The 15,186-nt window shown below is 32.2% G+C and overlaps 1 protein-coding gene across 2 annotated transcripts in view; it reads left to right on the top strand.

The window, feature by feature from the left end:
• Positions 1–12,179, top strand: part of LOC124354976 (fibrous sheath-interacting protein 2) — a 27,862-nt gene extending 15,683 nt beyond the window's left edge. The window contains exons 3-14 of one of the 2 annotated variants that reach the window (XM_046805814.1): positions 126–277; positions 451–703; positions 2,110–2,257; positions 2,498–2,610; positions 2,788–2,872; positions 3,634–3,695; positions 4,687–4,797; positions 6,783–6,875; positions 8,037–8,068; positions 9,040–9,136; positions 10,207–10,432; positions 11,913–12,179. In XM_046805814.1, coding sequence (XP_046661770.1) covers positions 126–277; positions 451–703; positions 2,110–2,257; positions 2,498–2,610; positions 2,788–2,872; positions 3,634–3,695; positions 4,687–4,797; positions 6,783–6,875; positions 8,037–8,068; positions 9,040–9,136; positions 10,207–10,432; positions 11,913–12,097 — 1,557 coding nt within the window. In that variant the 3' untranslated portion in view covers positions 12,098–12,179. The remainder of the gene's footprint in view (positions 1–125; positions 278–450; positions 704–2,109; positions 2,258–2,497; positions 2,611–2,787; positions 2,873–3,633; positions 3,696–4,686; positions 4,798–6,782; positions 6,876–8,036; positions 8,069–9,039; positions 9,137–10,206; positions 10,433–11,912) is intronic. The other variant, XM_046805815.1, reaches the window with a different exon arrangement.
• Positions 12,180–15,186: the final 3,007 nt, after the last annotated feature.

Genomic DNA, 15,186 nt, shown 5'->3' with positions numbered 1-15,186 from the left:
TATAGCACCTAATAGAATGACGATGCACCTAATAGCACCTGACAAAACTAGCGTTCAGACTAATTAAATTAAGTTACAGTATAGTTTTATCCATAAATTAATTTATAAAGAATTTTGTACTCTAGGAAAACTCCATTGTTGAAAAAATGATGCTCAAAAAGGCGTACCATGAAGCAGAAAAGGATGCAGCCAAATGCAAAAGGTTTGAAGATGCCAGCGCAAAACGACTCAGCAACCTGAAAAATATGGACAAGTTGCAAGCTCAAAGACTGGAAAAGTATGTCTGATACTGTCTGTAGAAAATATAAAGTAGGCGCTATTCGTTACCTGATGAATTTCTTAAGTTGTAATACCAGCGGTCCTGTTGAAATAATGTGCGGGGTACTAAAATATACAATATGACATTAAAATATAGGCATACAATCTATATAAACTTAACTTACTTTGCAGTTGCAAAAGACGTCTTCAAAGAATAGTTGATAGGGCAAAGGATGCGGAAGAACGGAAACAGGAAGACTTGGCGCAGCGGAAAAAGAGAATGGAAGCGTTTGATAAGAGAATCCAGAAGAGAATCACTGCTGCCAACAACCTGGAGCGCAAGAACAAAATCAAAGCAATGAAAGCTTGGCACCAACAGGATGTCGAGAAGAAAAGACAATTTGAGCAAAGGAAACGTAATCGAGAATTGGAAAACAAGCAAAAGGTAAAGTACAAATGGTTTACTTCTGAATATTATTAATTAAAGTATTCGGAAGAGTGCATTAGTTTAAATGTTATAGTTATAATTCAATTTTGCAGATATTTCATCCATCATATCTCATCGGACTAGATCCAGAAAAATTATACCTTGCTAACTTTGATACTTTAATCATAATGTAAATTCAATAAAAGATTTCAGTTCATTCAAAATTACTGAAATTAGTAACATTGACTTATTTTACACAAATTGATCCAATTCAGCTACAAAATACAGTATAATATTTAATCAATTATTCCTGAAGTATTAGCCATTTATATTAAATATTTCAAATTTTATCATACATTATGATTACAAAAAGGTAAGAGTATTTTAAGATGCAGGAACAATGATTGTATTTTAATACCACTATCGACAGTACATTTTGTAAAGGTTATGGTTTGTCTTCCCCCTTTACATACCAGTACAGTAATATTGAATTAGAAACCTTGAAATAAAGTATACAATAACATTTTAAACCACACATCCAAAGTTCGTTGTTAAATAAATAAATTCTTTGTTAAAACCCTTTCGCCACCAAATTAATCTCCGAAATACAAATTTTCCAGATTTTTAATCCGGTGTTCAAAGAAAAGGGCCCTATCTAACTGAAATGGCCCAGTACTGTTAAAAAGTCAATCGCCCTGTTCAGTTTTACATGGTGTTTTTGTTTTTTTTTTTAATATGAAAAAAGTGATCGTTATAACATGTGATAAAATATTTTTAGAATTAAATACAAAATGAAGGAATTGACAGAGCATGTACAGAACTATATGTTACATCAAAACACAGTATTAAAATCGTATGTACAAAGGAATTCGTGCGAATTCATAGAATAAAATATTTTAAACTTCATGTAGAATAAAAAGTGTGTGTAATTTTTTCGTTTTGCATATTGTAACTAGTATAAGTTTAAACAGAACTCACTTATTAAAATATTGGGCGCATCCCATTGAGAGAGGAACATATAAAATCTTTAATACTGATAGCTTGAACCTGTACCAGTAACTAAAAGTTCACTTCTCTTTCCTACAGAGGTGTCCCGAGTTCCATCCCTCCATCTTTATCCATAAAAACTAAACAGAGTGTATCCATACTTTTAACTCACCCTGTATATGTGACTCGGGTTTTAAATAATGAACTTAAAATTCATTCATAAAACACGAAAAGGAAATTTGTGCCATAAAGGTTCAAGCTATCAGTATTAACGGTTTGGATATTTGGTAATTAACTTATCTGAGTAGAAGACACATATTTTATTCATTAAAATGTACACATTAAGAAACTGAATTCATAAAACTATATACAAATCCCGCTACATCTATTACACATTTCGTGCACTTTTGGGATGTCGACAAATGAACATTTTTCAGGCAGAAAAGAGGTGGAAAACAAAGGTAGAGGAACAGAACAAACAGATAGCTAAGGAGACGTTTTTGAGAGAGCAAAGAAAGCAAATTAAAGAGAAGTTCCAACAGGACTACATGAAACGCATGCAGAAGAAGTGGATAAAAATGGAAGGTAATGAATTGCTATTAAATGGTAAAATTCATTTTTTCAAAATAATAAGGATTAGTTATTTAGCGTCTTTTGTGTCATGTAGGTGAAGCTCAAAGGCTTGTGTGTCCAAAATCAAAATTTATCCTCGGTAAAGTTACTCCTTGTTTTTTGAGTGAGCATAAGTGGCAGTCGTAGATAAACAATATACTACTAAAGCACACAAAGTTTTGAATGATTTCAATTTGTTTCCGGTTGTTAAAGAGGAGCTAAACATCCGCAAGTGTGAGGGCGCTCTTGCCAAAGTCCGAGGTTTGAGGGAGAAGAGCATCAAGGAGATCATGCACTCTGTTACCGAGGCTTACACGACCAGGAGGGTCAGTATGGCAACATTTTATCTTCAAACTTTAATTAAACTTTAGATACGCTCTGAGACTAATTGTGTTTTGTAATAAATTTGTTACAATAAACATTGACTCTGGTTACAACAAAAACAAACGTTCTAGACAAGTGAGGTCATAATGTATTTTATTATACTTCTTAAAATGTTACAGAGTTTGGTTAGACTATCAAAAGATGAAGGAGCTATGGGGACACTGAAGGAACACATAGAACAAATCCTCAAGGAGATTCGATATGGTAATTATTATATTGTAAACATAAAGCAAAGTTTATTTGAACTTAATGGAAAACTTAATTCTAATAATAATAATAATAATAGTATTGTAATAATATTATAGGATTGTATTATTAAATTGTTACGGATTAAAACCACACAGATTTCATATTAGGCACCTAAGATTTAGAACCACAACTTTTAAAATTAAGTGTTATTTCTATTTATAGATATTTTACATTATTTACTATGGCTGAATTAGACGATGTAATAATAACATTTACAATTACTTCACTTCTTGTGTTTCCCTTTCTCGTGTTTTAAAATAATGGACGAGTTTATAGCTTGACCCCAATAGCTTAACACTAACGGTTTAAATTTGATAGTTTAATATGTGCATATTAGGTATCAGAAGCTAATCAATATGTCGCATTCTCGTAATGTAACCTTCATGTTCTGCAATACAGGTGAAACCCAAATATACAATGTAACGTACCGTTAACATAGTTGGTAGTGGCCAATACAAATACAAGTTTTCCAAATATGTTCACATTGGTTAATTTGAAAAAAAGAACATAATTGAAGCATTGGCTTTATACATATAAATAAGACTATTATTAATGATTTTTTAAATTTGAAAGTCAACATCGGAAATCATAGCATTCCGTTAATAAGAACAATAAACAGAGTACTCACTAAGGTGACTGTATAAGGAAACCAATGTTAAATTTATGCAAAACAATCATCAATTTGAGACAAGTAACCATTACTACTTTTGTTATAGATCTTGAACCTTATATTGTGATTGCTCACGCTAAAGCTCGGTTGGAGAGGCAAGAAAATGTGGTACGTTATTGAAACCTACTATGTTCTCGTTCTGCATTAACCTATTCATTTTATTTATTTTTTTGTTTTGTTTTTGGATTTTGCTAAACATATAACAGTATTAGAATCATTGTTACTTAAAAAATGAAGTACAAAAATAAGTAATTGCAAGTACTGGCATCTCGCATAATATGTAAATTATATAGAGAGGTTGTACATTGTTAAGTTTTCATTTTAACGGAAATTGCTTTTCTTATGATTCATAAACGACTATGTGATAGATACGAGGAGTGTATTTTGAATAGAGACTTTGACAACATCCAATTATTGCCAATATCAGATTTCAAACTAATTGAAGGGTTTGCACTTGGTTGGTTACTGAACAGGATTGAGTACATACCATAATAATTAATTAGTTGTTAACGAGTTATAGCCATATATTTCAGGAACCAAGAGCGAATTTGGATGGCATCAAACGGGTTAAAAATATGAAATGATAATTAATTGTTTTAACACACATCAAACCAAGCTCAGAATTGTAAGTAAACGTTAATCGTGTCAGATGCCGGACACCTGAAGTGGATTTCAATCTCTTTTTCTAGTTTTCCAGCAGCGATCGAATTTTTATTCTGTTGGTGGTATTAAGTGTATCAAGCTAGAAAAAAATAAACGTGAGAGATAACTATCGACTCATATTTGACCTTTTAGATATTCTCATATTTCGGAGCTCCGTCAAATCAAACCTCTTTCTTAAGGAGCATTTTTCTATCGCTTTAAAGAAAAATCAGTGTGTTTATTCAATGTAATATGGCTCTCTACTCTCTGTACTTTACACTATTTCTAGACTACTAGTATAACATGTTATTAGCACACTGACTAGAGAATGTGTGATGTTCAGTAATACATTGTTCACCGCTGATGTAAGAAGAGATGTTGAGAAGAGCGTATTATTTTACAAATAGCAAACATAATTTATTATTTATGCAATAATTAAATGCGTCATCTTTTGTAGCCACTGCCTGTAAGTGGTGCCATTAAGTTCTTGCTAGAACAGTCAGTCGTGGAGTGGACAGCCATACAGCTGACCCAGACACTCGAAACCACTGCGCAGAAGGTGCTATCCGTAAGTTTCCATCTGTTTATATTTTTACAGTTTTAGCAATTGTACGACTGTCCCAAATGTTCTAAATTTAGGTCAGCAATGCGTTTTGTGTTCACTTATTCCACTTGATGATCCTAATAGGACCTTCCGGAGTGAAAGGACATTCAGGAGAGATGTAACAGGCTCTTTATGGGTCTTGTAACATTGTTTAAGAGAGGGGTACAAGCTCTGTTCCAGTCCAGTCTCTTTCAATAAATGTGGGTGGAGGGCAGTACTCACTCTGTGTAGTATAGCAATAGCTTTTATAACTAAGGCAACTCCACTCTGTCCAACAGTCATCCCCTGCAGTAAACTAGACCTATCGATCAACCGTTTACCCGAATATCTTGACATTTGCTCTTAGTGATGTGCTACTCCTGAAAAATCATAGTGTTTCCAAAATGACGGATCGCGGTTTTCTGTACTTAGTGTAAGTTCAAATGGAAGGTGTAAAATGGCCAGAAGAACGATAGTCTTACACATGTTTGACTAATATTGTGAGAAATTGATCAAACACTTTGTGAATGAACTTATATTTTCGCTCAGGAGTGCGAGGTTTCCACTGAGGTGGTCATGGAGGTGAAAAAGTATAAAGGAAGCAGGATTTCAGTTCCTCCAGACTCAAGCAGTAAATTCACCCTAAATATTTAATTCCTAATGACTCAGGAAAAGGACATTCTCGCCTTGAGTAATACATAATAACTTCATCGTTATTAATTATTATTGTCTTTGAAAAAATACAACCCGCAAAAATTTAGTTTTGGATGACTTCAGTGTTTTTTAAAACCTCCATATAGCCTAGGCGATATAAAATAAAAAATTCCGATTATTACATGCATTTATAAATTATGCTGTATAGTTACTAATACTTACCCATGACTTTTCACGTGATTTCTTATTGAGTAATATATGTGTCATAGGTATATTCTTTTTAAAAAGCACGATAAATATTCCTGAAAATAAATGATGATCGCTGGAAGATATTTAAATCCCCTATTCACCCGAGATGATGAAGCCCTATAATAAATTTGAATCGTAAGTCTACCTGTTTAAAGTGCATATTACTTCAGTTTTTAATGTTTAAAGGTTCAAAATTACATTACACAATTTGTGAATGATTCTTATTTTTAGCGCAGGATGAAGTATTTGTGGTATGAACCAATTAAGTTTTACTCGTTATAGTAAGCTCGCCATATTTCCTCAATAAAAAAAACATACGTAGGTCTGATAAGGCTACTTTAACCTGATCAAAAAGTATTTACATTCATAGGTCTGAAGAATCTTTTTCTGTGAAAAAGGGTCTGCCTCGGGCTATTGTCGTGTTCTTCCAGTCTAAGGTATTTCCGGTGCCTTAGTATCGTTTGCTTTTGTTTCCCCGATCAAACAGTATATACATGTACAGATCTGGTTGACTCGTTTGTCATGCTGTCCCGATTATGAGTTAAATACATACTTTGGAGCCTACTTCGGTAAAAAGCCACTTTCTAGGACATAAAAAATACAACAAACAAACATATAGTTCTTCTAAAGGTCGCGATCTTATTGCAACATCTATTAGTGGTTGATCTACATGAAACATTTTGTTTATCCTCTTAGAGCATGAAGCACATGTTTATGTGTCAAACTTCACCTTTCTAGGACATCGAGAAGTTGAAAAACTAAATATAAAACCCCCATTGATGTTTGATTTTTATGAAAATGCTTCAGTTTTTTATTTGGGTCATGAGACATTCGAGTGCCAAAACTTTAACTTTCTGATGTATTAGGAAGTTTAAGAATTAGACATGAGCGAGTGAGGACTTTATATTTTTATAGACATAGAAATGTGTGTAACATGTGGAAGTGAGATCGAACATTGGACTTATGTAGATATCAGTAAACTAACAATCTTTATATATGTTTTACTACTTTTTTTAATTATTAGTTTCTAAACATTTTTCTTGTACCTACGTATTTTTTTATTTTAGGCAATTGATGACATAAGATTATCGCCAACTACAAATGAAAATAAGTCCTTAAGCTTGAAGAAATCCAGTGTGTCCATGTTCCACAAAAAACAGGTAAACTTGCCCGCATATTATAAAATGACTAGTATGCAGTTTTTGGGAACTCTGAGCAACTGTTCTGAACCCAAACCATAAGAACAAAGATTCGGTCTTTGCAGGTTGAATAAACACAGCATGGCTATTTTTAGTAAGCATTTATCACGACGACATAGGAAACGACGTTATTTTAAATTCTTGTATATAAGTATCCTTGATTTACCGAACGTTTTAAATTTGTCTGTCAGTTTAATGGACCTCACTCTTGTTTCTTAAACACCTCAAACAATAAATTCGTTAATAGTCTTAACGGATATTATGGTACAGATATTGCGCCAGGGTCAGATGTGTGAACGGTCAAAGTTTATAGATTCTGCAATAAATATAACATTTATATAAAAATCCTAATTAGTCTGAAATAGTAAGATTATGATAATTTATTTAAACTTTATCTGTGTTTGTATAATAACGTGAAACATACCAGTATTTAATAAGAAAGCAAAAAACAAAAGATTTCTGTAAGAAAATGTCACATGCCGCTTTTAGAGATATGACGCATTTGATCTCCAAACATTCTGATGGTGCAAATTCCCTCAGAGTTCCCATTTTTGTTTTGTGAGTACATTGGTTTTTTAGCAACCCCTAACCAAAATCTGTCTAATGGTGTACCTCGGTAGGTCTGAACGCTTGACCTCTGAACCCAAAAGCTAACAGACGTAACCGCACAGTTTATGTTTTAATATTTTTTTTAATATTTGTTTTTATGTGATATTTTGGCAGTATTATAATTTATTAATATTACCAAAGTAAGTGTGATTAGAGATACACAAATTATTACTAACCAATTCGATTTTATTATAAATATAGAAATGGAATTTTGTATTTCAAAAGTGATTTGATAACAAGTTTTGCGTGTCATTATAGACAACTGGCTGGGATATTTTTACAGTTTTCTTCTCATTTTGTAGTTGCTATACCATAACTTAAAAAAATCAATAAAGGCTATAACATTTTATAACTCTACAAAATGAGAATTTAGAGCATAGACAAAAAAACAGAACAAACCTATGTAATGATTTTGTAAAGAAGAACATTTACTGACAGAAATCAATTAAAAAGAATGCGTTATTTAAATATAAATGAGATTATTCATTCTAATACGTTTTATGAATTTTTCAGTCCATAACATCTGAGAAGACAGCTCGCATAAGGTAAAGTATAATTCTTAAGATATTTATAGTAACCTAATAGAAGTATTGATGTTCATATCCGGAACTTGATGTTGTGACAGCATCCGGCAGAGGCAAGGATAATATGTTTTTTTTCCAACAGCTTCCCTTCCGCTTTCCATTTATTTAATATCATTTCATAAAAGGGCCTCCTATCTAGTATTCGAATAAGTTATTATTGAATTTAATGAAACTACAAAATCGTTTTTAACAGTCAGTGGCAACGTATTGAAAGAGAAAGTAAAGACCTTCAAGTCATAGATGTTCATAATATGTAGGTAAAAAGAAAGCATAGTACTGACATTATATTACTAAAGTCATTATAACAACTAGAAAACATTTAGTACTGTACTTATTTATTTGGAGATTTGCTTAACTTAACAAATCATGAACGCTATTTGGCGGTCTGTCAAACTTTTATTTTTACTTTCACAATTAATAATCTAAGCGAGTAAAAGTCGATCCCCCAATATTGGGATGAACCAACACTAATGTAGCTCTTGCCCAACCGTCTAAGTATATGTGATTACACGACGAGTTCTAGTGTGCTCCGGCGGCGTTTATTAAAAGAACCGTATATATTCAAACACTCAGAAAATCGTCAAAGTAATAAATTGCTGGAAACTCCATTTTGTTGTTATATCTTCCCTTGCTCTGCAAAATTCCCTTATCAATATATTGGTTATATTGATAATATTATATATATATATATATATATATATATATATATATATATATATATATATACAATATTATAGGTATACTCACAATCCTCAAATTATATTAACTATGCGAATGGGCTAACAATGAGTTACATCGATAGACAATTCTAAACAAATCCAGACACTTTTCCGATGTTAATGATGTTTGTATCATGAGATGTCATCTGTAAAATACGTATAAAGATAATTTTCTCATATTGAAAATTTATTTTGTTGACTCTCTCTCTGCAGCCAAGTGGAAGTGATCCCAGTGCTGAAGAATGTAGACGAATTGACTGTTGACGTGGAACAGCTGCGCAGCACCAAGGATCGGCCACCAACACCAATGGTATGTGATCCTGTATAGGTATTCACAGGTGTGATTATACACTAATTGCAAGTTGCCAACTTTTTACACGATCTGTTAAACCAATTTGATTTTTACACAAACATTCAGCATACACATATTTACAAATTTATTTAGGCTGATTTTTGCGAGCAGTTTGGTTTATCAAGTTGTGTAGTTTTCAGCTGTGTATTTACAATATGTATATGCTTTTAATGCGGTTAGTGGAAACAATAGCTGCCCCCTAAAAAGCTCAAACAAACCTAAACTCGGTACAAAAATTAATCTTAAAAATATCTCGATTAAGATCGTTGGCCAGCTTGGTACACAATTACGGTCTATTGTGGCGAACGTGCAAACTTAAAAAAAAATTAACAACTCCGGTATTTATGAAGATGGAGAAAACGTACCTCCGACTGCGGAAGGTAAGCAAGTTTTTAAAGTTCTCGAGTTTTTTTTTTTACTTTTTCAAAATTATTAAAATATCTGGTTCTGGCCATAATAGGGTAATAAATTCAAATTTGCTTTTTAATGTATATTACGTCTTTCAAGATTTATATTTTTAATGATATCATTATATGTGGGATTTATACATATCCCGGTGTTTAGATAATGACACTGTTCTAAGAGATAAGACGCTTATAATAAACAAAGTAGCTCAAAGTGAACTATTGTTACTTTTTATACCAGTTTCGTTTGCAAAACCTTCTCTGGGTTCTTTTTCAGCCAGAACGTATCCTTTTTGATTATTTCTAATAATGTTGCAATACAACTTTATTTAATTAACATTTTAATGTGGTTAAACTACTGTAATGAAGGTGATTTTCATGATAAAACAGAACTCTGACTAAACTGTACTAGGTAAAGGACACATCTGCGTAGAAACTCCAATGGGACACTGGAAGGAAGAGGAATAATAGGGAATAGCAGAATTATGTCCACTGACCTAAGCTTTGGTACTCAATGAATTTAAAATTGACATAGTTTTAAATTGACAAAGCTATAGTGAACTTTATATCATGAAAGGAAACAATTTTATATTTTAAAATCTAATGTATTCTATGACTGTACAGCCATCCATCACCACTTTGACTGAAGTCCTCTTCAAAGAGCCTAACAAAGAAGAGTTTGAAGAAGAGGATTATAGTGAGTTTCCCTTTATAGAGCAGAAAAAGCTGAAGATAACCATTGGCGAAGTGTCCAATAAGATTTACCGCATGATACCAACCAGAGTCCGGACAGTGGTGGAGAGTCGAAGCTACGACCGGATATCTACCACATCCTCGGACCCTGCCGATAGTGAGTAGTAACTGTTCAGATTTACTGTATGAAGTAATATCATTTGAAAATATTGTTCTGTACATTCCTGGGAATTCCACTAAAGTGGAATAAAGGTCAGCCTAAATGTCCATTTTGATAAGATAATCAATGGATTCATTGAATATTTATGATCAGATTGAGATTACAAGATTGCACTGAGTCTGTGAATATATTTTTATCCAATATTGTGAAATACACTTTTGCAAGGATAATTGTTGTACCATTTACGATTAAAATTACAGGACGCTATCACGAAATTGCTATGCATAGCAAATTAAAATCAGAACCAATCTGATTAAAATAGGATGATCAAACCAAGGCGAATGGAGGACAATCTGTTTACACATAGGCGAGTAGTATTCTGCTTCATTTTCAATATATCAGAAAGGTTTGCCTTTTTCCGGAACCATCTGTTTTGGGAACTATCTGTTAAGAACCATGGAGACGAGTAGATGACCTCTTTGGACAGTGAGGCATCTGAGCGTTTGGCATAAATTCAGACTTAACGAGAAAAATAAATGAACATATATCTATACCTAATTTAAAACCCAATCACTGAATAGCTAATATGTTACTTAACCAGCCTAATCACCTTTTTAGATGAAGATTTTTGAACTTGTAAATGTATTTCAATAAAAGAGGCTATTTACTAGGCAACCTTTGAAATTTCTTCACGTATCCATCTAATCTGACAATCAATTGCTCTGAATTTAAAGAAGCCTTCATGTCTGTAACTTACTATCTTATCGTCTTCGTTAAATAATGCAGGAACCAAAATTAACCAATCTCATTATATACCTGTATTACCATAAGTTCGCTGTAGGCAATGTACTGGAGGGACATCTTTACCTTTTTAGGGCCATTGTCCCTTTTATTCACTACCAAAGTCGTGTTATCAGCAAACAGATCAGGTAGTCTTCGGGGATCTAACTTATTATGTCGTTAAATAAATCTGGAATGATAGAGATGCCATAAGTAATCCCTGTAGCATATCTCTTGTAACCAATTTTAATAAAATGCCATTAATTTTTGAAGTGTTGTTACGTTTATGACTTGGTTTTTCACCATTTTCTATTCTCACTTCGGAAAATTAACACTCCAGTTAATTGATTACGGCTGAAAATAAATTGAATAAATTTACAAGGTTGCCAAAAAGTCTTGGATATACTCCCAAGAGAGTAAATTAAAAGGGGGGAAAAGGTAAGTTTTGTACTAATTTACTACTGACAAGATGTTATGCTGTACTTCATTGACCTAAATACTGCTCCATTTTCTAAAAGAAAAGCCAGTTCAATAATGATTTTACATATAACTTTACAATAGACACTCTGTAGTTTAATAAATATCACCAAATATGTATGGTTGTTCAAGTTGTTCTATATTGAAAACTTTTCACTGTTTTTATCATATTGTATTTAGCTCAATTTGAATGTTACATTTTTGTGTCTGTTTTTTGTAGATCTTCCAGAGAACAAGCCCGTGGCCAAGTTGTGTTCTCTTATACTGTTTGAGGCAACAGTAAAAGATCATGTGCTTACAAAGATTGTTGACCGGATCATCCTCAACTTCATGCAAGACATTGACCTGACGCCCTCATACCTGAGACTGAAAATACGCCAGAAGTTGGAGGCAGCCAAGCCATAGATAGATTAATACTTTGTTTACAATTTGTCCTTTATAAATTATTGAGTAAATTATTTTCGGGTGCAAAAGCTTATTTCTTCAAGTTTGATTACGTTTATTGCTTTAACAAAGGGAAAATATGACCTTATTTTATTTAAACTAAGTGAATTTTTAGAGTACACAAATATGCAAAACTTGTCCTTCATAAATACAATTTTCATATTAAATCTAAAAATAAACAAATTTACTGTTTGGTAATAAGTAAGTAAGGGTAATGGGACTGCATTCCCCGTCTCCATGTAACCAAATGTTAAAGAAAAGAAACTATTAAATATCATTCTGATTATTGCCTGAGCGTAAGCGAAGCTTATCTCACTCTTGCGACTGGAAAATTGTAACGTGTGACATAGTGACACTGTAGCTTATTCATGCAGTAAAAATAAATACTCCAACGAAAGGTTTTTTTTTTTAAATTTAAACACTGTTATGAAGTCTAACTAAAAAAATTAAATGTTTGCTGTAACAAGATCTCTTTAGTAAGATTTTTTTCGTACAATTTAATACATGAAACTTTATTTCTACGACTATATAGAAAAGAATGATGTGATGATGCATATCCAACCACAAACTTTGGCTGAGTGCCATTGAAGCCTACCAAGGGAGAGGCTACTAAGGAGTAGGCTCACCCAATTTCTTCTTTGTCTGCCGTCTGTCTGTTCATCTGATCTCAGGATACCTCGAGAATTAAATGAGTTAAAGGCTTTAAATTTTGCATGCAACCTTAGCGAAACCTGTTACACAACACTTAGTGTGGCGTACTCATACTTTGTTATAATAAGGTTTAAAAATTGAAATGTTGTTTGAAATATAATGCGTAAATATAAATTTATTTGGAATATAATGTAAACAATTCAGTTTTAACGTTATTTTTCGAAGTATACATGATCATAAACAAAAATAAAAAACTATGTTATAGCTTTATTCTGTATCAATTTATAAACAAACAAAAAAACATTATCACTTGATTTTTTTCAAAGGTAACTAACGTTTTTAAAGTTGTACTTAAATTAGGTTTTAGCTACATAATCACAAACACAGCATGTGTGTATGATTTCTATTATATTACACTAATAAACAGAAGACAGAACAAAATTTCAATGTGTCACTTGTGATTTTGAGTGATTTTAACGTAAGTAAGCCTTAAGAAATTAATGAAGAGCATTGTCTTAGGGTTTCTTTATTTTCCGAAAGTTTACTTTTTTAACACAGGAACATAAATTTCTCAAGTTCTGAAAATGATTTAGAGATTATTCTTTTATTCGTTTCAGTTAGTTAAGTTGTACAACCTGTACGATGGTTTTAAAAACTTATCTTTACCATAATTTAAACAAATAATTAAACATTTTTGCATTTTTTTGTTTTTAATTGTTGTGACTCTATTTTTGACTATTGTAAACACCTATGGAATAGGTTATAGACTTTATTTCATTAATTATTCTTTTTAATCATCTCTTACGGAACTTCACAAAAGTGTGTTTCCGATAAACGCTTGGAAAACTTATAGAAACTGCCCTTCTCGCCCCCCTCCCCCACCCCAACGAGGGAAAAACGTCTTCACTTTATTTCAGCAAGTTTACCATGGCTAACAACATAAGGTTAAAATATGAAAAAATCGTTACTAAATAAATATTTTTACTTTTTTTAACTACTTCCTTAAATAAAACGATGTATTTAACAATATGAAGTGATTTTTGTGTACCCAAGGCTACATTTTATATTTAGGACTGGTATGTAATCGAATATTGTAATCGAATAAAACGGTTAATTTATTTGAATTATTATAGTCGTTATGTGCGCTCTTAGTACGAACTGTATAACTAATGGCTGTAAAGTAAACTACAAGCTCTATAAAAATAATTGTAATTTTCAATACAAGCTGCATAACTAATAACTTTAATATTCACTACAAGCTCTATAACAAATAACTAATATTTATTATAAGCTCTATAACTAATATCTGTTATGTTCGCTAAGGGACACATAACTATAATGTTCACTACAACCTGTGAACAAATAACTGTTATGTTCACTAAGGGATGTATAACTAATAACTGTAATTTTCTATTATTTTACAAAAGAAAACTCACAATTCTCCAATAATTATTGGAGAATTGTGTTTTCTTTATATTCTGTTATATTCCAATAAGAAGAGCTCCTCCTCCTTCATTGCAATAACTGAAATGTTCACTACGAATATTCGAACATTCAGGCAATTTTTCCCACAAAAACATTACGTTAACACTAAACACGGTGTCTATTGTTAATAAGTTTACAACATCTCGATCAACACGTGATCAAACCATTTTATGTTATATTGAAACAATTACAACAATTACAGAGTTGAATCAAAACAAGTGTTTTGTGATGTTGTCGTACGCAGGATAATAGTATCCATTACGGATGGAAATATCGTCAGTTGAGCAACAGTTATAGCAGTTGCTTGAACTGAAATTTAACGAATTCGGGCAGCAGAATTTTGTACAAGGTTTGTAGGCTGAGCGACGAAATCTGAGTGTTAGAAAGTTATGAATCTAAACAGCGTGTTCTGACCTGGTCATCCACCGTCGAGAGCCAGACATGTAGGGCAACATGGAACACAGTCTACATACCTACACTTCATTTTAAGGTTCTGTAACCCGACCATTTACTGGTACCTATATCAAGGCCTGAATTTATACAAGCAATACAGTTTATAAAAGATCGTAAAATATTTCCTTACACGTATTGACACGCATCCTTTATTCCTTGAAACGGCATACATTTTTAACACAGCAAATGACTTTTATCTTAGTATAAATATAATTTTGGACTTACCTGTTTGATATGCACAAAATTAGCAAGCATTATATGAGTTTCCTCTTCAATGAGTTTCATAAGATAAGATCGTATTGCATGGAGATATTATGGTACAATAAAATCGTATAAGGGCACTTTGCTTTATATAGATCAATTAAATTCTGATGTAAATATAATTATGATTCCTTCATAATATAAATAATCGTTCTTAGTAGTATTTACAGCCTGAAACTATTAGTTTATTATTTTATTAC

This window comes from Homalodisca vitripennis, chromosome 2 (genome assembly GCF_021130785.1).
Source record: "Homalodisca vitripennis isolate AUS2020 chromosome 2, UT_GWSS_2.1, whole genome shotgun sequence".
Classification (NCBI taxonomy): domain Eukaryota; kingdom Metazoa; phylum Arthropoda; class Insecta; order Hemiptera; family Cicadellidae; genus Homalodisca; species Homalodisca vitripennis.
Note: the sequence above shows the minus strand (reverse complement) of the source record. Positions and strands in the feature narration are given on the sequence as shown.